At 36.4% G+C, this 27,739-nt stretch overlaps 1 protein-coding gene across 2 annotated transcripts in view; it reads left to right on the top strand.

Moving 5' to 3' along the window:
- The window catches only part of LOC131034560 (tubulin gamma chain), a 137,677-nt gene that overhangs the window by 7,348 nt on the left and 102,590 nt on the right, over positions 1-27,739 (top strand). Inside the window, exons 2-3 of one of the 2 annotated variants that reach the window (XM_057966079.2) lie at positions 2,732-2,959; positions 10,668-10,868. In XM_057966079.2, coding sequence (XP_057822062.2) covers positions 2,831-2,959; positions 10,668-10,868 — 330 coding nt within the window. In that variant the 5' untranslated portion in view covers positions 2,732-2,830. Of the gene's footprint in view, positions 1-2,728; positions 2,960-10,667; positions 10,869-27,739 lie in introns of both variants that reach the window. The other variant, XM_057966080.2, reaches the window with a different exon arrangement.

The raw sequence follows: 27,739 nt of genomic DNA, 5'->3' as shown, positions 1-27,739 counted from the left end.
CCTTGGAGAGGGACAGGAGCGAAATTCGCTCTGGATCCTCAGTGAAGGACAGGAGCGAAATTTGACTTTTTGAACTCTCTATCATTTCCTTCTATCTTTCTTCTTTCTTATACTTTAAGTTATATTCCATATATACTTTCAGGATGTTTGAGAGTGGTTTCAGACCTCCAGGAGTTATATTGCAAAATCTAGTTTTTTTGAGGTTTTTCAGTTTCCAGACTTAGTCAAATTTCAGGATCAGGACATTCTAGACTTAGCCAAATTTCAGGATCAGGACTTTCAGACTTAGCCAAATTTTCAGGATCAGGACTTCACTCCAGCAAGACCTGCTATCCTATTGATCTCCCCGACAGCACTCAAAATGCAAAAGCCAACTGACAAAACCCTAAAAGACCAAAAAAAACAAACCCTAAAAAGCAAAAAAGCAAGGGTCCCCATTTGCAATGGGGCGATGTGTGAAAACGTCACAACAAGATGGTAACCTAATTATCAGGTATCTTTTACACATTTTCATCTTTGATTTGGAGAATTTGCTCTGGAGAGCGATTCAGCATCTGGGACGAAAACCCCAGGGTCTTGCCTGTCTGGGACGTAGCCCCCAGCACCGTGGTTATTTGGTTCTTGCATTCAGTTTTCAGTGCCTTAGAGTTGGTACGAGATCTTTTTTGGAGGATTCAGTGGACAGAGTTAGGGTTCAGCGTGGAGATTGGGGTTTCCATCTTGGCGTCACCTAACAGCCGTACGACTGTACTTTGCAGCCGTTTGACTGTACTTTGCAGCCCGTTTCTCTTCCCACGTGGAGCTATGTAAGAGCTTTGGATGTTTGCCGCAGCCTCCTTCTTGATTACAGTATTCACTCTTCATCCAGGTTGGACTCATTGCATATTGTAATCTTCCTGGAATTGTTTGGAATCACTATTTGGATAATTATTTGATTTAAATAATCAGAAATCTGCTTGGTACGATTCTGATTTGGCTGTGTATGAACATTTATTTCCAGTACTCTTTTCATGTACTTGTTCTTCAATTATTACTTGCTAAAAAACTATCAAAACATAAAAAGAACTCAACCTTTTGCAACTTCTGTCTATTTCTGGAAGATTATAGTAATAAATAGGAAATTCAATTAAAATAATTATAAAAACTACAGCAGATCAGCGAAGGGATCCATCAGGGATCTTTCAGTTCCAGTTTTAATTAATGCGGGGCCATGCATTTCTGAACACTTTGAAGTGGAATGTTTCTTGGATATCTTTTCTTAGTATTCAACTGTAAGTTACAGCCTATTGAATCTTCACGAGTTACTTTTCATTATATCAATTCGGTTTTATATCAGTTCCACTTTTCATTATCACATGGCTATATATTTTGTAATACTCTCACGTAAAATTTTTCCTTGATATCTTGTTTTAGCATTCAACTATGATATCTTGAAGTTAGTCCCTTTCAAATTGTCTTGGAACTGCCAAAACATTGATTTTATTTGGCTTGTTTGGTGAGATAAATGCTCACATGGATACAGATTTTATTTATGTTTCATGTGTTAACCAGTGATAGTCCAATGAGGCGTGCCTCAGCCTCTGCTTCGTTATTGGTCCTTGATTGTAGCTTTTTCAATGTAAATACAACTATTTTTCTTTGTGAGTCTCTGATGACACAACCTACACATAACAATCCTGGGTTACCTCTAGATGCACTATTGAAGTTCAAATTGAATTCTTTATTGGGAGGAGGAATCCATCTGATCTTGGTTCTATTAACAAGTTGACCATTTAACCCTGAAATCCCCCGAACAAGGATACACTTCAAATTATTGTTTTTCTAAATTCAGGGATATATATAAAAAATATTTTAATTGAGACATAAAAATTGTTTTTCTTAGCATTTTACTGATTATTGAAATAGCAAATTTTATCCTGCCACTAAAAATAGTTTTCTTAATTGTAAGAGCAACAGAGTGTTGTTGGAAGTGGAACCGCGTTTTCTTTTTTCTTGAAGTATAAATAAACTAAAAACATTAGAAGTTGGACACCTGACTAGTAATTTTGTAAGTTCCCACTGATATTTGACACCCAAATTTCATTTGCAATGCCAGCTTCTAGACCTCGCCTTAGTGAAAGTTGGAATTTTTTAGCTATAGCATTGGTGGTAAGGGACTTCAATGTACTCTTCAACTTAGATGTAGGGATAAGTTTTCAGTTGTTTGACTATATCGTTCTCTTGTAAATAGGATATTATAGGTAGTTGACACATCTTTTCAATTACTGTAATTTTATGGATTATTACAATGGCATTGAGTATCATATACCTTCTTTTAATGAAAGAGAGTTGTAGTATTTCTATTTTTGAGAACGAATTTGTAAGTAATATGTTCAAACTATTTAAAAAACTTCGATAGAGGCATTTATTCTCAGCTCTCGTCATACTTTCCATCTTAATTTTTGTGTTCTTTAAATTGAATTTCATTATCATCATATCCTTTTTAAAAAAAAATATTTTTAAATAAGTCAAGTTTGCTTTAGTATAATATTAATGTGGTTCTGACCAGCAAATACTTCTTAAATATTTATTTACATTTTTAACCATTGTAACTCTTCATATAACATTTTGTGAGTTTTACAGAGCTCATTATTCAATACACATATAGTAATTTTCAATTGTGGTGCAATGATGAAGACTAACTAGTAGAAACATTATATTAACTCTACTTTCAAATATGTTACAATAGCAGGGAATAGGTGCTACGTGACACTAGTTTCAATTGCAATTGAAGTGGCTCCTGCAGCTTGAGGTTTCCCTCTTGTTTTTGCGTTTCAAGAGAAAAAGAAAAATGCCTCGGGAGATCATAACACTGCAAGTGGGGCAATGTGGAAACCAGATCGGTATGGAGTTCTGGAAGCAGCTCTGCCTTGAACACGGCATCAGCAAAGAAGGCATTCTTGAAGATTTTGCCACACAGGCATCTCTATCTACCTTATTTTAATTAATAATTTTATCACAATTTACTTTCTCTTTCAGTTATGGGAGCATCTGTTGCAAAATATTATTTGTATGTAACTAGGTTCGGAATTTAATTTTTCATTAGATTGGAGGTGTTAAGAACTTTTGTGGTGCTATTGTTTTGGTTGGTTCTAGGTTTGAGTCTTAACTGATCCACCTCTTACAATGAGTGCAACACCAATTTGTGGAACTAAAAATGTTTTAAACTAAAATCGCATTGTATTTGATGTCATTCCTTTTGTTTTCATGCCATAGCTATGTTGTTTTGTACAAACTTGCTATTTACTAATCTTTTTCTTGGTTTTTCTGGATTTGTAATTTTGATGGATAAAAATTTGAAGGAAGCTGTTAAAACTGTTTGAAAATGAATAGCTGAACTGCAGCTTGGATGTATGGCTACAGATAAGGATGAATTTTTTGCATAGAGAGGGACATAGGCATCATACAGTCTGGGTGGGAAAAACTTCTTATAAACTAATATGGCTGGCGCTTGGAAATGCACCCAGGTCAAACAAATGGGTGTGCTGGCACTAATAATACAGCATTACCAAGCATATGAGTAAAACACAATCTCAAAAGTAATTATGTGTTAATATAATGATTGACACATTGAATCCTTCCATTTGAATAGCTCCAGACTAAGGCAATAATGTGAGAGAAGACAGGTAGAAGTCCAAGGATAAATGTTTCGAGTTAGTACTAGCACTTCTAATATCATGCATTTCAATTGCAACTTATGAATAAAATGAAAATAAATATGGGTAGGGAACACAATGAAAATAAATATAGGTAAGGAACAAAATGATAGTATGCACCCACAAGTCTTGGGCTAATTCTGGCAACAATGTATTGGATACCTGTCATGTGATGGTATATATAGTCTTCTCTGTTGAGCAACCTAATGGACCTGTCTATGCTGTCTTGGTTTTAAAGTGTCAACTTATGCTTTCTGTATAAGGTTTGACCTACACATCTGACTTTTCTGAACTCATTTCACTGGACCATGCCTTGCATTTATTAAATGGAATCAACTTGACCACCTTAATCTTGACACTTTATGAAATTTCACATGCATAATCTTGGTTTGAATGTTTAACAATGCAGCATTCTAGCAGGGTATATGGCATGTGCACCATGGGTGGATGGCTGGTGACATCGTTGTCGATAGAGATCCACGTAAATCTGAGTTAATAAATTTGATATAGTCCACCATATTACATTTGTATACCCTTCTGATTAAACATGTATCACTCTCAGAAACTGCAAGCAAATATGTTTGAACCTAGAAGATAATTTAATAGCTAGTAAGCAATAGATGATCCAGGTGCAGAATTATGAAGAGTTATAATGTGATGTCAAAGAGGTTGTGTATGTAGTGAAAGAGGACCTGTGTACAACATGCACACACATATGGAAGCAAGAGAACCATGTTCAGGCTGTTAACACACAATGTGGTCACTGCAGGATATGCTTGTGATCGATAGTTATAAGACCTTATATGATATGATCGCCATCAAGCTTCCATAGAGCATTAATTCATATGGCTAAAATTACTTGATGTTTATCTTCATTCATGTGTTGGAAATCAGCAATAATTTGTTGCCCTCACTTTCTATATGCAGGTAGTATTCCTGTAACCAAAAATAATGATTATGAAACAACACTTTGTGGGCAATAGGATATGGCTACGGGGCTTTAACCTAGGAACTATATTGTGTGGTAATATAAACAAGTGGTGTTTAACAATGAGAGGGTTCCTTGTAGTGGTACTTGTTTTCCTAAATAAATAAATAAATTCTCTGGATTAATGAGTTTTCCTGTTTCGGATGCAGTGCATATTTTTTCTTAATCATGACCCCTAAAGATCAGGTTGCTTTGACTAGGGCCTTGTTACAAACATTGTCTCAGTTGTGTTAGGGACTTAATCTTCACAATAATAAAATGACTTGAACTATAATAGTGAAATAACCACACAAAGCACTACATTATAATGTATCAAGTATCAACTAAACTATGTTAATGGTCTCCCTTTCTTTTACATATGAACAATTCTACAAACTGTAAACCCCTGTGTGCAAGCTGAGCTTAAAGCCTTAAGACCTATAACTCAGGACATAGAGGAGAAAACTTATGCAAATAGTTTAAAAGGCAAGATAAATATGCTGCTAAATGTGTTATGCGCTCTTCATTAATTTAAATACATGTACGATGTTGAATATTAGTGCTGGCTGGATGAGGTCTTATACCTCCAAAAGAAACAAAGCTAAGAGCTGAAGTCTAATAGACTTATCCACAAGAGTGACTTGGAGCACATACTCTTTTATTTACTCAATTAACTGTAATGAACTAGCTGTGAAAAAGGCAGAGGAATTGGTCCGTGCATTCCAACTTCTTAAGGAAGGGGCAACGAGGAATGTAGAATCAGTGCATTCTGATTTGGATGATTCATTCACTTAAATTTAATTAGTTGACTCATCAGTGAAGAGTGGGCCACAAAATGTGGCTAGTACTGTAGTGGCTATTGTTAGTGGTTGTAATGAACCACCTGATGATTTTAATGCTCTTGATGAAGTGCAATATGATTATTTATTTGAGTTTGCCTGTGCATTATTGGTCTAATCATTGGCTCTTATTATTGGCTATAGTTTTTAATATTTTTGTATGTCTGTACATAAGTTGTACTGAACTCCAGGCCCAGAAAAATTGGCACACCCCTGTACCTGAATCTGGAAGCCACACCCAAACCCAAACTTATACTGGCAACTCAGTAGAAAACGTCAAATTGGAGGAATAAGCATTACGGATTAACAGGACAGATATACATCTGTTGGAAACAACAATATCTAATTGTAAAGGTAAATTCTGGCCAAGAACATTGATAAACATAAGCATTTTCAATCCTTCCAAAACAGTTTGAGGAATGAAGATATGGACATTGATAGGCATAATCTGTCTATTCTAGTATTTCCGAGAAAGTAAGAGGCTCTCAAGATGGATGGAGTTTAGGAGAAATATCTGAGCTTAAATTTCATTAACGATTGCTCAGCTCAGTTGCTTATTCTGCTGTGTGTATATAATGAAGAAAATCAAACACCGAGTTTAGATTTTGCAAATTTGAATACATTTTCACTAACAATCCTGAAGGGACCAAACAGAAAACCAATTCTGACATTCTTCTACTTCTAAATCTTAGATGCATAAAAGGAAATTTCATGGCTGTTATAAATGTTTCATGTCTGAATCTGCCTGCAGTGCTGCTTTGTTCATTGGTAAGAAGTTTTTAGTGCAACTTAGAAGAGTTCGCCTATTATTATTTAGAGGACTTTTCTGTATCACACTATTTATTTAGTTGACCATACAAGTGGAAAATAAAAGCAAATGGAATTATCTAATTTTTTCCCCTTCAAGACCAGAATGAACCTTTTTTAATGCAGTCGAGTTATATATTAAAAGCACAACTTGAAAACACATTCTTTCTAAGATGAATCTTCCACAACTACAAATTTTGCCCACAATCAATTCAGAGAGTTGGGGAAAACAATTAAAATTTTTCCCTCTACTCTTATCTTCTTTCTAGTTCATGGCTCTTTCCTGAGAAAACAATTGAGACTCTGAATGTTATTAGGCAATCCTCCCATCCTATGCAACTGATTTTAACTTCCCATGTTCAAAATTTATGTAGTGTATCATGTTAGCATTTTAATTTGTTCCTTAGAGGACAACAACAAATGTAACAATGTGTAAGCATGAACTTTTCTTCATCGTAGAAGGAGAAGCTCCCTTGTGTTAGAGTTAATAATGTCTAGTACCTAGTCAAGGTCTTGTACCTTGTAGTTTCCTAGTTAGGGGATATATTCATAGGTTAAGTTAACATAGGGCTTAGGTGTCATTTCTAAAAGTTAGTTATGATGGGGTCATGTAATTCTTATTTATTTTTAGTTACCTAGTCATTTAATATTTGCATTAGGCATTTAATATTTGTGTCATGTTAGTTGTTGGGTCATGTAATTCTTATTTATTTTTAGTCACCTAGCCATTTAATATTTGCATTAGGCATTTAATATTTGTGTCATGTTAGTTGTTTATGCTACATCACTCATTGTCTTTATAAACAAGGCATCTCATTGTATTTTTTATATTCAATCTTTCATTTTATGCATCCTTATATTGCAAGTTATCTTTCCATTCTCTCTTGTGGAAGTTGCTTTGGTCTTGCTGGATTTTGCGGGTGTTGAGGAGTCACCTATCTACTCCTACACCTTGCATCAAAATGCTAAAATAATCCCTAGAATTTTCAGGGATAAACATTAATTTTTAAGAATATGAATGACATAATTCTGCAGATCAAATTAAAGAAAAAGACCTATCTTTTTGTTCTTGAGTATATGCACAAAATCAAACAAATCTTCTAGACAAGATGACATATTTAATGATTTTATAACCTAACCTATGACAACCAACAAACACTCACACTTTCTAGCCAAACCAGAAACCATAAAGAATGAGTACAACAAAAGAACTGAATTGGATTGAAAACAAACAGAATATATGATGAGTTAAATGTTGGAGTCACATACACAGTTGCAAACACTAAAATCAATAAAAACTGCAAGGCAAAATCTGCATTTATTATTGAACTATATTCAAGTGACAAAGCACATAGACAAAGTCACACAAATTAATTTGAACAAAAATCTCAGCAACAAGTAGGCACAAAATTAACAGTCGCTTCAATCTAAGTGCACAACATACTAATTAATAAGTTTTTGCAAAGATGGAATCAATCAATTGCATATTTTACATGGTAGTGCAATATATTGAAGATAAATATAAAAAGTATATTAATTAAAGGATTTGCCCAAATTAGATTGTTTGAAAACCAAGCAATATCTAAACACTTAAATGCTTAACAGAAATTGTTTCTAGATTTCTTCAAATAAAAGTGGCTTGTGAAAGATGGAAGCAGCAAAAAATAGCTATTCTGAATTGATTGACTTCTCTGATGATTGTCTTTACTCTTTACATATTTCCTTTTACCCAGGCATATCACTCTAAAAGCTTGAAATCTTATGTTTTAACATCTAAAACAAATTGAGGAAATGGTTTGTGCTAAAAGTTTGCAAGCATGTTCTACACAAATGATCAAAAAACACTTTTTGCATCTCAAGAACGCAGACTATTGTTTTTACTTTATGAAGAAATTGTCTTTTCTACCTGCAACAATGATGATCTTGCTTTAATAGTGTTTATTCGCTTTCTTCAAATTTGTTATTGAATTTCAGACCAAACTTAAAACTTTGGGGTCATACGTTGCTTTATATCTTTTTAGGCAAAAAGTACATTTTTGACTTGGTATGCCATTTTCGACCTTTCATTTATGCATTTTTTCGTTTTTCGGCACCCCTTTGGTAGAGCACGCACTTTGGACCCTTTTGATATCCTGTTTATTTTTAATTTTTTAATATAATGGTATATTTTGTAAATCAGATTTAATGCTCAGAATATAGTTCAGAATGACTAAATTAGTTCCTTTGAGTGGCTGTTAATCTGTCCAAATACTGCAGCGATTTATTTCTTAGTGAAACTCCTTTTCCTGTCTGTAAACTGCCTTATAGTTGCCCTTAGAAAGTCACAATCTGCTGCTAGTTGTAAGGATATTCTAATTCAAACTCAGAGCTGCATGATGGTGATCTCTGTATCAAATCGCTTTTCGTCCTACAATTCTAAACCCTAGAGGGTTTTGTCCTAAGGTTAACTGAACCATAGTTCGATGCCCACAGGGAGTAATAATCAGATAATAAAAATGTATTTTTAATGATGCCTGTTCTCCTTGCTTGGTCTCTCTTAATTTTTTTTTACCTGCAATGGACATAACCCTTCACATGCCCCTTGATATAATTAAAAATAAACTTCAATTATAATTTTTTTAATCTATTACTTAACTTTTGTTTGGACATAGTTTAGCACATTTACCAATACACTGGAGTGTTGCTTTTCACTTGAAACACATTTTTTGTGGTCTATTGTATTGGCACATACCTCAGCACTGAAGTGCCACTTTTTCACTCAAAACTCATTCTTTGGCAATTTAGTGTATTGGCATGTTCTAATGCAATTGGACACCAACTTCTCCACTTAATTTTTGGTGGTCTAGTGTATTGGTGCTCCCCAATACACCGGGATGCCAACTTTCCATGACTTAGACAATTTTGGCTCTCCTCAAGTTCTGTTCTTTGTCTGAGCTGATGCACTGGAAATTGTCTGGCATTGGCTATACAATGACGCTGATAAGAATTCAAGAACACAACATCAATGAACTTAGGTGACAATGATCCTGTAATGACTAATTGGACAAGAAATGGCTCGTGTTTGGACATGAAAAATGACTACATAAGTTTTTTTTTTCCTGTAGGTGTACAAAATATCATGGAACTTCAAAAAGAAAAGAATATTAGTCTCTATATTTTATGAGTGTCCATATGAAGACCTGCTCACACTTATACTTGATGCCATTTTTTTTCTTTTTTTCTAACAACATGAAAATTAAAGGGAAAAAGTGCAATTGATTGATATTTCATTCCCTTGAAATTCCCAATTTACTGTCCATTAAATCAAGGTGATTCCCCTACCTCTTACACAATTTCAGCAAGATTTAATCATTTAATTATAAAATGCGAGTAATTAAGATGAAAGGAGGGTACAACACTATTGCCACATTTCAAGGAATATGCATTTGCATTACAATTTTTTTCCATTTCATCTTTTGGGTTGCACAGAGCTTGATTACAAATCAGGTACAATTATGATCTGGAATTGCTGAGGCTATATAGATGATAGCAACAATGAGTTTCCTATTGAGGTCTAGGTCCTTTTGATGTGTTTCAGAGCAGAAGAGGCAGTGTGGCATAGTGACGGAGCTGCTGAAAGTTCTGTACAGGTCACTTGTTTTGCAAAGGGGCATCTGTTAGATAATTTTGAGTTGGATATTATTATTTACTGGGATAAAAGCTAGCTCATCTTGTTCTGTTATATGGCACAGACTATATAGTTAATAGGATAGTGTGTATGCTTCATCACACATATTGGACCGTTATTGGCAAGGATAGATGTTGGATTTGACTTTTGATCTGCAGAAAAATGCTATGGTGTTATTGTTGGGTTTAATACAGTTTGAAGTTTTACTTGCATATAATCAAAATGATAAAATTGAAATTGGGGATTACATAAAAGTTTTGGAAATTTATACTAAATTTTATGTTTGTGTTTAAAATCTTCTGAAATTGTTTGGATTTTAATGTTCTACTTTTATATTTTATTGATATCACTGTTTTGTATGCCAAGCAATTTTGATTCCCTTGCCCTGGGTTGTTTGTCATTCTTTCCACATTTCTCGTTTTTTAAAGATTAGGATGAGTATAAAGTCATGCTGAATTTGATCCCTAGACAATTCCAAGTGTACTCTTCTTCCCCTTAAGCATTCTACTTACCCTTGAGCATTCAGATTTGACCATACAGTGTTTTTCAGTATCCCATAAGTTTTTTCCCTATTCACTTTCCTTGTAAACATCCCTTCGGCATTTTACTTATGCAATCTTAGTGAGGGTAATTCAGCCATCACTTGCCTTTTGATCAATCCTTGGTTCTGACAAACATTTTTTATTTTACAGGGAGGTGATAGAAAAGATGTGTTCTTTTATCAAGCAGATGATGAACACTACATTCCACGAGCTCTTTTGATGGATTTGGAGCCTAGAGTTATAAATGGCATTCAAAACAGTGACTACCGAAATCTTTATAATCATGAAAACATATATTTATCTGATCATGGAGGAGGAGCAGGAAATAACTGGGCAAGCGGATATCACCAGGTTCATCACTCATTGAATGATTCCTGATAAGTTGTATGTTGTGTTTTTATATTGTCATCCTAGAAGTTGTACTTATTCTAATTGCAAGAGTATACAAATTGTATTATCAGCTGTGTTTGTTTGCACTCTAATAGTCTTCCGTCGACTTGGATTCACTTATTAGTTGTTAGCAAATGTCAAATATGTGAACCTTAGGATGATGACTATTTTATCTCATGGGAATGACATAGGAATTAAATGAAAAGTATAACTGATGGCCTTGAAATACCTTGGTGCTAGAATGAAAAGTGAGTTAAAAGATTTAATTCTCAGTGCCTTATAAGAACAATGACTGAAATTTTCTGAAAACTACTGGAAAGGAAGACAAACACTGAAAAATCTAATTATAATCCTGCTGTGAATGTTAAAAAATAGAGGCAAAAGAATGATGCGCCAATATTGAACCTGCAACAAGTTCTATCTCATGGTGCTTATGGAAAGTTTCTGAAATCAGCAACACAACTTTATAATGATGGAAAGACTGGGATATCTCTGTCAAAACCTACCAGAATCAGCCTTGCTCTACCTTTGTCTGAGAATGATTAAACCCTGCTGATAACTGTTGCATATGTGATGACTGAAAACATATGGTAAATTCTGCTAGTGTTTGGGTATGAAAAATAAGGATGAACCCCACTTATGTAACACTTAAAACCTGCTGAAATCACTTGAAAAAGCTATTTTAACTTAATCGAAAACTCTGAAGAATTTTCCTTTAATAAAGCTTGTCCAATCTTTGGAGAGCCATGCATTTAGGATCATTTGGTGCAATTTTTGACATGTTTTTCAGTTTACTTGTACACCCTTTGTATTTGTGCACCCTTTTTCACATTTATACACTTTTTCTAGTGTTTTAAATTTGACTTTGACACTCTTTGTATTGGTGTGTGTCACACCATGAGATCTCACTTTTATTGTATTGTTCTTATTGGCACACTCCATTGATGTAATGACCCTGGCTAGACCCAGGTTGGCCAGGTCATCTATTTGCTTGTTTTAATTAAATAAATAAAATTAATGAATGAAATTATTAAATATTTTATTAAGTTGTTTTGGGCCGACCTAGGAGAAAGTGTGTTCAATAAATAATTAAATAAATTTTGTATTGAGTCGGCTCTCAGGCTGACCTAGGACAGTTTATCCCTTAACCGACCAGTATTTTGTATTTATATGTGTGGCTGGGGAGCTGTTAGGGGCATCGAAGAAGTTTTAGTTTGCCATGCATTAATTGAATGCATTTACCTTCTCAGACGTCAACCTAAGAGGTCTGTAGTAGTAAGACGAAAACCTTGCTACTTGCTGTTCCAGGGTCACTGAGACAAACCTCAGGGACCTGTAAGGAGTCGATGCCAGGCAGGAGGGGAACATCAGATTGTAGGAAATATCGTAGCTGAAGGGAATTGTGCCAAGGAACCCCAAGGATATTCAATCCAGGGCCAATAATAAGCAGCAAATACACAGTATGAGTTTTCTGCTACAAACTGAATGATTTTATGGTCTGAATATTACATGTTTGCATTAATTGGAAAGAAGCAGGCTGTAGGTTGACTTAGATTGCCAGTCACCAAGGGCTTATAAGCAGAACTCTGTGTATTCTAAAAGAAATTGATGATTCATGAATGTTTGCTAGCTCCATGTATTAATTTTCATTGCAAGCATATATATAAATATATTCTGGGAATACAGAAATATCGACATTTATTTTGATGGCCCCGAGTTGAGGTTGCAAGCCTTAATTTCTATTTCAGGACTATTGCTGTAATTATCTAAAATGTTAAGAGTTTTTTTTCAATATCAACGCACTAGTGTATTTTAATGGTATCAGAGCCATCTTTTGTGCCAGCCTGTGGTTTGATGAGTGATAGGGATCAAAGACACAAAAGGGAAAAGAAGAAGGCAATGGGTGATAGGGAAGAGGCAAATCCCCAAGATTTCATTAGGGAGATTAGAGAGATTAATACCAGCGTGAGGGATGCCATGAGGGAGATAGTTCAACTTTTAAGAGGAATGAGCCAGCAACTAAGTGCTGATAGGCCCATTCAGAATGTTGCTGAAGGCAGCAGTTCAGGTGGAGGAAAAGCTTCAGCTGGTGGTGAAAAAGCTTCAGCTAATGGTGGGAGAGTTTCAACTAATACCATGACCTTCAGGGTTAAATTTCTTGACAAGGAAACAACTGAAGATATTGGGGAAGAACAACCTATCTAGAGGAAGACACGACAAGATTTCATGATGCATACCATAGTAGCATTAATCATTTGGGGAATTAATCGGCAAATCAAAAGTACAATGAAAAAATCGGATTTATAAAAAATTGTAAAAAATTGCAGAAAAACTATCAAAAACTACTTTTTTTTATATTTAAGGGCATTTCCATAGCATAGAGATATTGTAGGCAAATAAAATAGAAACTTCAACACATAAATTGTAAAAAATAGATTTTTGTTGTTTATATTCATATCGCTGATTACATTGCACAAAACATACCACAACATAAATAATAACTAGATGGTAACGGTTGTCAAAATGTCAATTACAATATAGTTTGTGATTTTGTACAGAGTCAACCTGTAAACTAATTACAAAATTCCGAAATATTAACAAATTTATTGATATTAATTAAGAATTTATATATTTTTAAATTTATTTAATATCTTTTATTAATATCCTTTATACGTCGTTTAAAAAAAACAACCTGTTTTTGTGTTATTCCAATAAAAAACAGTATTTAATATTTAAGTTGAGATTCAATACTTTTGATATATATTTTTTTAAATAATAAATTTTTATTCTTACCATTAAAAACAATTGTTTCAAAAAATAAAAATAGAACAATCATTAAATTTTATTTAACAAAACATTAAAACATCTATATAATTATTTTATTTTTACCTCTAAAACCAAAATAAAAATACTAAATTCTATTTTAAAAAATATTTATATTTTTAACTTTGAAAACAAATTAAAACACTTAACTTTAGTTTTAAAAGTATAAAATCAAACTATATTAATTTTGTATTTCAATTTTAAAAACAAAATAAAAATACCAAATTTTATTGTATTTGGAAAACATATGATTAATAAGTATATTAAAATAATAGTAAATTTAAATTAAATATTCTAAAATATTTAATTTTTAATATATTAAATGGTTAATCCGACAAATTTTATAGCAAATGTTAATATATTCAATTTTTATCAAAATAGACTTTATATTTATATTCATTAAGTTGTACTTAAATTTTTTTTTTTTAATTAACATTTATATTGGGCAGCTACCTTTATATTCAAATCCTGCAATTTTAAAAAGTCTTTTTAACATTAACAAATGACATCTATATTGGGCGACATTTGTTGATATTAATTAGGGAATGGCGGATTCCAATTGCCTTAGGCAACATTGGAATCCGCCCAAAAGGGCTGGGCCCTTTCCTCAAACGTGTAGGGCAAAGCCCTATCCTCACGGCAACCTTAAACTTCGCCTCACAAACCTAAAACACTCAACGTGTTGCTAATAGGGCCGACCCTACTTACAAGGCATTTAAGAAAACAAATATAATTAATTAAAGTTAATTATAAAGGAAGCTGACCTATCCAAAAGGGTTTCTCTCCTCATATAAGTAAAGGCAAGAACTCATTATTATTCACTCAATTCGATCTGCTTCTTCATTCATGCGAAACCTACATGCCTGCCTAATGCGAACTTCAAGGAGACACATGATATCTGCACTTACAGCAATCCTTCATTAGAAGGAGGTGCGAAATACATGACATCTGCACTTACAGCAATCTGCCATTAGAAGGAGGTGCGAAATCCATCATAAGGAGTCAGCGAATTCCTTGAAGGTCTGCAATCTAGGTTAAGGGAACAGCAACATCCATCTCTCACATGACAGCAAGTGAATGTTGAAGGCAGCCACCTCGATCTGCCATACCTCCTGTGACAGCAACATCTGAACCTACAAACACATGAGATAAGTGTTGTAATGTTTGCATAACTATAATCCATAATCAGATCTGAGGATCTTTTCTGGCTGGGTTCTTCCTCCTAGGAGGTTTTCCCAGGGTAATTGTGTCTTGTCTCTATTTCATTATCTTTCTTTGCTGTGTTTAAATCTGAAACTATAAATCTCTAATCTAATTAATCTAATCAGTAAATAAATTCTGATTTTCTGAGTTTTAGTTAATCTGAAAGTGTTAAAATTAACAACATTAACAAAAGTCTTTTTAACATTAATATCAAAAACATTTATATCGGGTGGCAATTTTTCCCGACTCGTATACAAACTGTTGGGACCTCAAAATTTTTGCCTAATTTTGAGGGCCCAGGTTCAAAATTTTGCCTAATGCACTTAGAATCACCCCTGCTGAACAAGCTCAAGTAGCTCAGTTTGAGAACCCATATTTTAGCATCCCTTAATTGTCACGCAAAATCTCCTTGGGGAAGTGTTGTGCACCTTTTAGAGATGTCCTATGATCATTTACAGCCTCCACTGATCATTTTTGATGAGTTTTTGAAGACCTTGTTTTGAGTTCCTAAAGTTGGTTTGCTGTTTGCAAGTGTTTCACCTTTTTGAGGAGACCAAATTTGAGAGGTTGCATCTTTGCACCGGATGAGTATTAAGCCTGACTGATAGTTTCCCATGGTTCTCTGCATTTTTATGAAGCCCCATGTGAGTTGGCTTGGCCCCATGAATCCATTTGATAAGTTTTCAAAGTCCATTCTGTTTGCAAAAAGTTCAGATTTGTAAACAGAACTGTGTAAATCTGCAGAAAGTAGCCTCGCATTTGAATTCCTATTTGATCACCTATTGACTTGCATACAAAAGCAAGTGTACCTTGTGATTCCCTACACAATTATCTACCATTTTGCCGGTTTGTAGCCCCCCAGCTCATCATTTGATATCTTTTCAAAGCCCATTCCGAATGAACTTTTCAGGGTTCCGCAATCAGCATTTCCAGATTTTTCAAAGAGGTCAACTTTGAGGGTTAATATTTCACACCTGATCAAATCAGGTTGAATCCTCCTGCACACCTGCTCAGGGTATCCAAATGTGCCAGTTTGCTAAGTGGTGGGTTTTGAAACGAAGGTTTGCTATTTTTTCAACTCAGGGTTTGTACAGGGTTCAGTGTGACTTGAAAGGTGCAGTTTCACAAAACAGCTAAGTGGGTGACTTTGAGGATTAAAATTTTTCACCTCAAGTGTCATCATGAAACACTACTTGGCATTCTGGATTTGCTGTATAACACTCTACAAGTGTGCCAGTTCGCAGGCCCGAAGGAGGTGATTTCGTTAGTTTTTGAAGTTGATTCCGGGAGCTACTTAGGTGGTTTTGCTCAAAGTTCACAAGTGTCGAATGTCAAATTTAATGAATGTTTGTTCAAATTCGCGTACCCAAAATTCATCCAGTTGGTGTCTCGGAACATTCTCAGCAGGTCAGCTGTCTAGAGACGAATTTTTTTTTAGCCGGGCCTAACTAAATGTTGAGGGGTAGTGAAATAAGTTAAAGTCTATTAAAAGAAAATGTATTGTTTTGATTTAAATAATACCATATATGAAGTTAACTTAGACGAAGTGGTGAGTAAAATGGTTCAAACCATTTTGTTGATTTAAAGTCGACAAATTTTAAATTTGTTATTTGGGTCCTTTAAAAGGGGGAACTGCTTAAGTCATCTTGTTGGTCTCAATTTCTGATTACTTGGTTTTCTCTCTAAAATCCTTTGTCTCTGTTCACAAAAGAAGAGAACAACAAGAATAGGAAACAAGACAACAATTAACAAGGTTTACAAGGAAAACCTCCTACACTTCAAGCTTGACAAAGCTTAGGTGGGTATACCTATTTGTGACTACTTTCTCACAATTTAGTAGATGATTTACAGAAAACTAGTGCAAATCTTTGCAAACCTTTTCACTTTAGTGCAACCGAACATAAATGAAAGATTTATTTTCATTGTAAAGGATCACAAAGAATAGCACGAACACTAGCAACTTAAACTAGTGCCTTATTTGGGCCTCAGAGTCATCAAAATCAGGTTAAAATTTGACAATAGAATTCACATACATATCACCACTTTGGTATACTGGATCTATATATGCCTGACATATATAAGGTCTCAACCTATGCTAGACCCAGTCATCAAATTCATGTAAATTTACTGATTATCAATGAAGATGAATTAAGTATATTTAATTCTCCTCCTGGAGGAGAAGACCTAAAACATTCCCATCATTTGCCTTGCAAATCATCTAACTAAACAATCCTTGATCATCTAATCAAAATGATAACTAGTACACAAACACAAAGACAACACAGATCTGGGCTCAAAAAATATTTTGATTGTATATTACTATTCTCTCATCAAAATTTTACATAGACACAAGAATGACTCCAAATGCCAAAACCAAAAGCCTGCATATATTTTGCCAGAGCCTCGATACAAAATTTCTGCGATCCTTTTTAGGTAGTCCTGGTATCCATTTATAAAAATTGGATGCAACAAGCTTCGGACTTCCCTAGAAGAATATTCCTATCCTAACCATAATTCTCCCCAAAAGTTACATCGATTACAATTGAAGTAGGAGCATAACTGATTAGTTGTCCAGCTAGAAAATGGCCAACTGACTTCTCAATATTTGCAGATCAGGTGCCAGGTGTCTTTAATTCTTCAAAATTCCAGTTACCCAAAAAATCTGTTGCAAGAACTAACCGCTTCAGGTCGCCTATGAACTCCCACATGCTGGAGCGTCGGTAGGATCTTCCTGTGCTTCTGTCTCTTTCAAAACATATTTGCTTTCCCATACCTTGAATGTATCATCATCAGGCCAAGAGAAACTAATAATTTTTTTCTTCAGCTTGTTCAAACTTTTCCATGTTTCCCTTAACTGTTTAACTTCCTTCTCCAAAAAGCCAAAATGTGATTTTATTTTCTCAATCTCTTCAATAGTTTGAATAAATAAATAAGTATCATCTATATTTATAATGTTATTTATTCTCCGAGACAACCTATGATCTAGCTCCCCAAGCCATACTTCTTTATCTTTCAATTTACCGATACTTAAAAAACCTCCAGGAAACAATTCAAATTTTTGATTTGCGTACTCTTTTCGGTACAAGTTTGCCCTCCTTTCTATGTTGACTCTTTCCGCTGCAAACCTGGACAAACCTTTTACTAATTCATAAGTAGTTTTTATAGTGACATCAACACCTACTTCTTCCTGGGATAAAGAATATATGGATTCTAAATCCACCTCCCTGACAGTCCACTTATCCAAAATTGGCTCCAAAATAGTCTTCTCTTCTTTCAAAGAACCCAAAAGAGTCAATATCCTTTTCATGTTTATATAAACAATTGCTGCTCCAACAGTATCAACAAATTTCAAAATGGTACCCCTGATCTTTTTCTCATATTTGTTTGCAAAAATTGCTTGAGCTTTCTTCAATTTCTCCATCTCATCTTGAATGTTCTCAGCTGATTGGAAACCAGAAGTCATGGGGGAAGGAGGGAATTCAACAATAGGACTGGAAGGAGGGGGCCTAGCAGGAGAAGAAGCAATCATTAGTTGGGAAGACTCACCATTTTGATACTGTCCTTCCATTTTACCTTTTAGCTCTGCAGTGATGTTATCTTTAGAAGCTATCTCAAGCTTTGCTGCATTGTAGGCCTTGAGGACTACCTCTAGTTTTGCTTGGAGGTCAACTTTCTCTTTTGCTTCCTTTTCAGCCACTGCCGCTCCAAATTTAGCAGACTCTAAGGTTGTGCTAGTAGCTTCAACCATAGTTGAACTACTCGCGACTCGGCTCGACTCGCCAAGCCCCTGAAAAAAAAACTCGGCGAAAACTCGGGAAAAACTCGGAAAAACCCGGCGAAAAACTCGGCAACGTAAAAACACGCTTAATTTTAATAAAAAATGCATTTTTTTTGCAAAATTTAATGAGAAGATGCATCCAATGAGTCAATAAATGATAACACAAAAGAAACAAGCTGATTCTAGATATATTTAAATGCAAAGTGTCTACAAAATCGCATCCTCATGAGAAATGCTGATGGCTGGAAGCAAAATAGTAAATAGTTTTTGTAAAACCAAAAGTAAATACAACTTCCTCTTCCCAGCTCTAGCTAAAACTACTTTCAAACTTTCATCATATTTGAAATTTCATCATTCATACTCATAGTTTCAAACTTTCATCATTCATACTCATAGTTTCAAACTTTCAACTCTAAAATGTATAATACCAGGATTTCTTCAATGCTAATTATGTTGTTATATGGAGCCTAATCAAACTCGGAGGTTAAATTTTCCCTACTTCCATCAACGCAATTTCCCCCTATATTTTTTGACGGGGGTTTGGGGGCAGGGCCCCAAGTTGGGGTCAAGGGGCATCGCCGAAGGATCTTGAAATTTGACTAAGTCTGGAAAATTGAAGAATCCTCCAAAAACTAGATTTTGCATTATAACTCCTGGAGGTCCGAAACCACTCTCAAACATCCTGACAGTGTATATGGAATATAACTTAATCACTTATACTTAAATGTTATATTCCATATATGAATCCTGACGGATAGACCAAAAAACTCGGCGATTACTTGAGGGCATAGTGGGCTCTTCCAAGTGAGTTTCCCCCTTCTCAGCCCAAAACCATATAGAAAAACAAATAATGCATGTATTTTTGGCCGTTTTCTGTTGTTATGCTAACCTAGGCGAGTTTTTCTTTAAAACTCGCCGAGTTTTTGGCAAAAACTCGGCGAGTTTTCTTGGCGAGTAGAAGTCATTACTACTCGCCAGGTCCAAAAACTCGGCGAGTTTTTGTCACTCGCCGAGTTTTCGGCGAGTGTGCCATCTATGGCTTCAACTACCCCTGTATCTTTGACTCTCTTTACAATCATGCCCCTTGAGTAGTCAGATCCTGAGGATTCTCCCTTTCTTCTATTCTCTTCTCTTTTAAGTGACCACATTACTAGGGCTGCATGGTCATCACTGTAAGTTATTCCCTCTAAGGGTTTGGTTTCTTTCCTTATTGCATCAAAAATTATTGCATCGGCTATGTCCCATTCTGGGAGAATTAGCACTCCAGCATCTGCAATCAATTTTCTCCCTTCTTCACGGGTAATTGCCTCAAACTTTTTTAGCATCTCCTGTTTTATTTCTACTTCAATAGCAGATGTATCTTTATGGGATTGTTCAATTTTCGTCTTTTCACATCTTTCCTTAAATTGCCCCATATGCTTCCTCCAAACAAATTGCAAAAAGGCTCCTAACTTTACAAAACTGTCATCGGCCAAAAATTCATCACTAGCCTGCTTAATGACACGATCCAACTCCCTGCTTGCAAATTCTTCAGTAGTCAGGTCCATTTTAGCACCTGCTGGCTCTTCCGACATTCCTTCTTGCAATTCTCCATAAGTAAATGAAATCTCCCCCAGGCTTCCTAGTTGTATTAATTGCTTAGCAAGTGCCTGCTCATCACCTATATGCAATGTGGATTGAGATGGTGAATACAAAGATTTACTTGGTTGGGCCTCTTTTTCCAACCTTTGCCTTTTTGGGGAGGTTTGTGACTCAGGAGCATCCTCCATTGGCCTTTTGCCCTTTGATGTGGAAGGTTCATCCCCTTTAGGCATCACTACATTGTATCCTGATTTTTTATACATTACATACTCTCCAGGGGGAACAATCTTAGCAAACATGGGCTTGGTGAAGATGAGCTTGGCCTTCTCAAGGTCGACCTTCATTGCTGCATCCTTTTTCTCATTCAAAGTTTGCATGGCATCCTCAAAATAATCTATCAAAAATTTAATCTTTTCCTCAAATGGGTGGAAACTCTTTAATGGATCATAACTCTTATCAAAATGTTGGACAAAATCAAGAGTTTTCTTGAATACTAACCACTTTTCCTTTCTCACCTCTTGCTGTGCCAAGTTAAATTCATTCCTTATTAAATCTTCGGGGGAGTAGAATTGATGAACTTTGGCCCCACACCTGACCTTCTTCCTGAACATACCATTAAAGAAGTCTTTAGGATCAGCAAACCTGGCCACTGCTGTTGGCAATTTGTAGGGCTGGAGGAACTTCTCAAAATGTAACCAACCCCCTTTCGTAATAATGAACTGATGTGCAATGGTGACAGTTGGAAAGATTGTCCCTCTTCCTTTATTTGTCAGTTTTGCTTCTTGCAGACCCCCAATTTGTCTTATAATTTCAGCGATACCAATCTTCAAGGGGACCTAATAGGGGAGCAAGTATGGGGTTCCCTTGAAACCATATACTCTAAAGACAATAGAAATAGGATATAAAATTATGTCACCCCAATTGTGTACAATCTTAATGTCTTCTATAAACTCCTCGGGTCTAATGAATTCAAGGAGAACCTTTGGGATCCTAGGGTTCACTTGACATAGCAGAATTCTAAGCCTAGATGCAAAACATCTATCAAACTTCAGATAACTGGCCTCTTCCGTGTCCCAAGACAGATCTGCACTCCACAATTGGACTGACATGTCTTCCCCATCCTTTTCTCTTAACAGGTCCATATCTTTTGCAAAATACTCTGCACCTTTAAACAAAAACATATGCATTAACATTGAATACCAACCAAAAGGTCTATCCACCTTGGCATTATTGATCCCAATTAAACCCTCATGGATGACATTTGCAAGATAGGGTGCAAAGTCATATGCTACTGCTATGGATGGGTTTAGAATTTGTGCCATCATAAGCATGTAATGAGTGGGCATGGCATTCTCTGCATCTTCTCCAAAAATTTGACACAAAGACCAATATATACCCTTAGCCCTCAAGGTGAAGAAATTCATAGGGAAAGGTTCTGCTGTACCAGGGCTTACCAGTGTTAATCCTCCTATCTTTGCAAAAAATTCCCTCAATGGCCCACTCCTAAGATGATCCTTCTGGGCATCATAAACCTTTTCAGTATTTCGAAATCAATGAGCTCAAAATAACTTGAGGCTTCATTTAACCGGAATACCTTCTTAAGTTCATCAGCTGTAATTTCAATTAGGGGGCCTCCACTTATATTCCTCACAATCCTGGTGATGGGGTCATAGCTGTTTGCAATTTGAATCAATAAATCAACATCCATGAAAACCCCAGGGACCACTAATTTCCCAACGTCTAGTTCCCATATGTTATTTGTAGGAGCAGGTGCATTCCGTTGACCAAACCCTACCGCGAACAAACCTAGACCTGCCATGCCTATTTGGGGATCTCTTAGCCAACATCCCTTATCATATAAACCATCACTAATCCGCAGGCCGAGAGACTTGGGCACAAGTTCCTTTATCTTGGTGGCACTATTCGTGGATTGAACCAATTGTTCCAGAAAATCATCATAGATAGCTCTCTCCTGATAGTCTATCTTTCCCTTAAATTCTCTTCGCGTTGCCATTTTAGCAATCTAAGGTTAACCTTACTTCAAATTTGCTATTCAAACAACCCTTCAAAACTCTTAGCACCAGACAATATCAACACAAGCAGAAATGCAAACCACAGTCACAGAAAAACTTACTTGTCGCTTGAGAATTCACAAAAATTGCGCACCTTGTCTCTGCTAATCTTCTTGAATGCCTTGTGCGATTAAAATCTCAAAACAAGGTTTTATGAAGGCACCCCGGCAGCAAATGAGCATTAATTACCATCAATGGAGCCACATGTTTTGCAATTAATCCATTTAAATTTTGAATTTTCCGCTTCAACGGACCGAAAAGAAGTTTTTCAGTATGCTCTTCCTTTCAGTCGCTGATCCACGAAGAATAAAAATCGAGCAACTTTCCATCGCGGTCAAGCGACTACCATTAGATCACGCAAAATTAGCACACCTTTTAATCACTTAGGCCTTTGAAGAGGGCCCACCATTTAGTCACCCGCCTGCCCTTTGTCGCTGATCCTCGAAGGGTAAAGGACTAGCATCTCCCCATCGCAGTATAGCGACAACCATTGATCTCCTCTGGACTTGTTGACCGTTTAAAACACCTGAGCCGCTCACATTGGCCGAGCCCACCATTCAGTTGCTAGTTCGTGAAGAGTAAAACCCGTGCAACTCTTTATCGCGGTCTAGCGACAACCGTTAGATCATATCCTTATCGTTCGATCTTTAATGTCCCTTTTCACTTACCCGCCACCGCTGACTGTTAACACTTAATCGCCACTGCTGACACTCTGACCGGCCCCGCCACTAGCGGCTTGTCGCTGAGTCGCGATGTGTATTCAACGCGCGACTCCTTATTTCGGTATCACGAAAACCGTAGGATCAAACAAGACTTACCCAACCGTTAAGAACCCGATGCATACATTAAGAAACATACTTAGGACTTTAGTAAAATATAAAGCGTTTTAGTTTTAACAAAGCCTGCCTAAACCTAAAGCTCAAATGACCCCTTTTAACGATGTGGTGACCCTTCTGGTTAAGTGAAAAAGGTAACGGACAAACAAATGAGTCCTTAAGACAATTTGACATAAAGGCCCTTTAACCAAATGATTTTGAAATTATTGAACCCTAAACCCTAAAAAACCATTTAATGCAGACAAGGGAACAATCCAGAAAATTGGAAAATTAAGGATATCAGGACAAAAGCAACACCATCCAAAATACTGATAACACATCTATCACATCTATGTGCCTATTAATGCAAAAGAGAAGGGTAAAATAAATTATCTTGCAACTAATTATTTGCTGGTTGTGATAATTTTAAAGAAGAAATCATTTTATAATGATTCAGGGCGGGCATGACTGAATGTGGTCAAAATCGTCCCACTAAAAATTCTCAAATGTTTTATGATTTTAAATTCTTTAAGAAGTGGCGGTGGGCCCCTCCCTGGGACATATGTATGAAGCAAGCAAAAGAGAAACCTTATAAGCATCTCGTGAAGGCATTACAAGGTTAGGATTTCTTTACCCCGTACAACTCTTTGGCGTGCGAAAGAAGTGTGTGGGCTGGCAGGGAAAAGCTTACCCCGCCACCCCACTAGGCATGAAGAGGCATATGAGTGGCTATGCGGGATAAGAAAGGAGGCACGAGAGAGTAATCCTCCTGCAATCTCGCAGCTTGAGGAGAGGCACACTAAAGGTCCTGCGAGGTACATATGGGCAATCTAAGGAGGCAAGCAGAGTAATCACCTTGCCACCCCGCGTTGTGAAGCAGGGTTGGAGAAAGTTGCTGCAGGGAGAAAAAGATGAAATAAAGCCAATAGGGGAATTCAACCCCCACAACTAATGTTAGGGCACATGAAGATAGCGGGGGAACAAAAGATCAGGGTTTGGTCACCCGACTTGATTGTGGCAATTCTTTTACAATGTTGAGTTCATAAGCAGTGAAGTAAATGATCCATGATGCGATAGATTTGTGAAGGAGGTTGAATGTTTGAAGCAGTCAAATGGCCCTTGTGAAGGTATTGACCAGAGTCAAAATCATTGGTTACAATGAGCCGGAGGGATAGCACATGGGTTGGGGCGATGTTCGCTACAGTGTCGAGGGTTTGTTGCAGCGCAGTGAAGGAGCAATATGTGGCGACATAAGGAGTTAGGTTTGAATAGTGATTGCCCTGCTCCTCCAATGTACAGTGTCCACAATCTATTTTGTATGAATGCGTAGGAGTGAAGAAGACATTAACATGTCTTTAAAATGTAGAGGCTCTCATCATAGGAACCGATTTGCCTGAAACATGGATTGCCACAGGCGCTAAATACACACAAGTTGCATCAATTAGCAAGATCCAAAGGTTTTGTTTCATTTGCAGAAAAGGAAGTAATGATGCTTATTTCATGCCTTTGAAAGGGAGAATTTTGTAGGATGCAATAGTTGTAGCCGCCATATGTGTGTAGTCCCGTGGAATGAGATGACTACATGAGCAATGCTGGGGCTGAACGATGGATAGTTCGAAAGCGCACATAATGAGTGAAAGATGAAATGGAGTCCTGAGTTGGCTATGGACCTTGCAATCTCCTGCCAATACCCTTGAGGCTGGATTGATCCAATGTGATAAGACGGATACATTCGTTGTGACTTTTGTATCCCCTATTGATCGTAGTAAATGCAGGTATGGCAAGGGCGTGTTGGAAACGCCACAAAGTATTGCGTGCAAGCAGGTTATAATGTAGGGAGGTCAGTGATTTTGTAGACATGTTTGCTTGGCGCTTGTGAGTGGTCCCAAAGGTTTTGGTGCGAAACTATTCACTTTTAATGGGGGTTCTCTTATGATGTGATCGGCCAAATCATGGAGGGCAACAAAAGTGCAGGTCACAATGTGTAAATTAGCAAATGATTCGTTACAATTATTTCAGCATCATGCCTACTCCTCGCAGAGTGTTGAAGTTTAATTTATGTGACTTAGTAACTCCAATAGACTCGCTGAAATGAGGCATCGAGTACGCACACGTAACCAACATGGTGTGTTGAGTATGCAAAATGCAGAGGGGATCAATTTGCTATGATTGCCATGGAAGCGTGGACCAAATCAGTATGATGGAAGGGAATATCAATGTGAAATATTTATACAGGTTATACAAACAGTTCTGCAGATGCAAGTATTTCTGTATGGAGAATAAAGATAAATAATGAGGGTAATATTTCCAGTGCAAGTATATGAGATGAGAAAGGTAAAAGTAGTTTTCACATTGGGAACAGATTCACATATCTTTGCCAGTAAAGGAAGCAAAGTGAAATGCCTTCATTCAAAGGAAGGTGTAAAGAGTTGAGGCAAATTGGGTAAAATAATCTTCACTTGAGGAGAACTTTCATCTAAAAGTGAAACCCCTTTCAAGCAGATACTTAGAGAGCTGGATCAAAAAAAATTTGCAATGAAGTAGTTATTTTATCACACAAGGAATAAAAGATCAAATTGTTTTGCTTAAGGGAGAAAATGTCATAAGGATGTTTTTACTACAGAATGAGCAGCTACAACAAGGTGTGATTTACACTGAAGATATATTTTTATTGAAAGGGAATGCAGCAAATAAAAGGTGCGGCAGTGATTACCTATATTTTAGGGAAAATGTGACATTTTCTAGCCACTAGGGAAAATTTTCTAATTCTGAACAAAAGGAAATGTGCAGAAAGTGATTGTCACAAAGAGGGAAATTTCTAATTTTGATCAGAGATAAAAGGTAGGCTCCTAGTAGAGAAAAGTGTTGGTTGAAAATTTTGTTCACCTGGGGGATGTGCAAAATTGTGGTTTCAGCCACAGCGTGTGAGTATGATACTCTCCTAATTAAGGGAAGGCTCCCCCTATCTATAAACTATTCTTAAACTAAAAATGGATGAGACAACAGTCTTTCTTCTTCTTTCAAGAAAAACTATATCCTTTTCTCTCCACTGTTACCCTTGAAATCGTCTTAGCTCTTTTGGCAACCTTGGGTTTTGATTGCTTGAGATGCTGGAAATCAAAGATGTCAGGAGAGATATCTTGCTTCTTCCTTTTAGGAGTAAAAGAACTAAGCCATGGAGGTAAATCCATCAATTCTCCTTGAGCAACAATTGAAAGTGAGGGAGAAGCAGTTTCTGTTTGAACGACAGTCGTCATCCTGGGAGAAGTTACTGTTTGAACAACAACTATAGATTGCTCATTAACCAGAGGATTTGATGACTGCATCATGAACTCATCAAAACTAGAAGCAAAAGTATCAATCTTTGACAAAGGGGTATATGCAGGATTATCCTCAAAGATATTCATCAAATTCTCTTCAGGATGATCAAGAGACGACTTTGTTGTTGAAATTGGAATGACCCTCTGAGGAGATTCACCCGCTGAAATAGGAACAATATGAACAGTGGAAAAAGCATCCACATTCGCGTCAAGAGAAGACATAGGTAATTCTAAAGGAATCTGAGGGGGAACTTCATGAGGTGACTCCGAAATGGGTGACTCGGGAGCATTATCTGATTGTAGTTCCTCCGTTGGATCTTCAACATCAATTACATGAATATGAAGTTGAGGCTTTTCTTTCCCTCGAACTGTCACTTCTTCAGGAGAAAGTACCATTGCTCTCCTAACTCTCAACTTGATTCTCGTGCTTTGAAGATGATGCACCTTCCTTGTTGTCTATTTTGATTTCAAACTTGAGTCCAACAGGTCTTGTAGAATCATCTTCTTTTCCAATCTTGATCTTGATGAGTCTAATGCCGTTGCTCTTGAGCCAAGTATTGGTGTTAGCTAAGATAGTTTGAAATCTATCAAGAATGGAAGTACATTCCTTATGTGACCATTGAATTGATGGAAGTGGTGTTTCATCAACTCCCTTTTCAACATATTCAGGATCAAATATCTCTCCATCATCAATCATTCCTTCAGGAATGTTCACCAAGTTCAAGTCAACAATCTGCTCAAGAGTGAGTCTGCAATAATCCATCTTACGAACCTCCTTTTCTGTACGGAGATCAACCCAGATGTCTTCTATCCGATGCACATGTGTGAAGGACTTTTTGATCTTCTCCTTCATGCCTCGGTAATCAAAATCTACTCTTGGCTTGAATCTTTTGAGCTTTATTTGTTGCATTTCGATCTCCATGGCCTTGGCTTTGGTGGATGCAATGAGGGAATAATGGCCAATTTTCAATGGGTTATTTGTAGAAATTCCCATTCCAACCTTATGCTTAACAGATTGATGTGCATGAACAACCATGATCTGTCTTCTCAACTCCATAAGAATGATCTTATCGGTTGGATATCTAGGAAGCATATATGGTTGGCTGCTATAACATCCAACTCTCATGTAAGTGAAAGTTGGAAATTGAAGGAATAAGCAACCATATTCATTCACCTTCTCCCATGCGGCATCTAACACTCTTCTGTTTTTCAATGTCTTGTCAAACAGGGACATATGATG

This window comes from Cryptomeria japonica, chromosome 5, assembly GCF_030272615.1.
Source record: "Cryptomeria japonica chromosome 5, Sugi_1.0, whole genome shotgun sequence".
NCBI classification, from domain to species: domain Eukaryota; kingdom Viridiplantae; phylum Streptophyta; class Pinopsida; order Cupressales; family Cupressaceae; genus Cryptomeria; species Cryptomeria japonica.
Note: the sequence above shows the minus strand (reverse complement) of the source record. Positions and strands in the feature narration are given on the sequence as shown.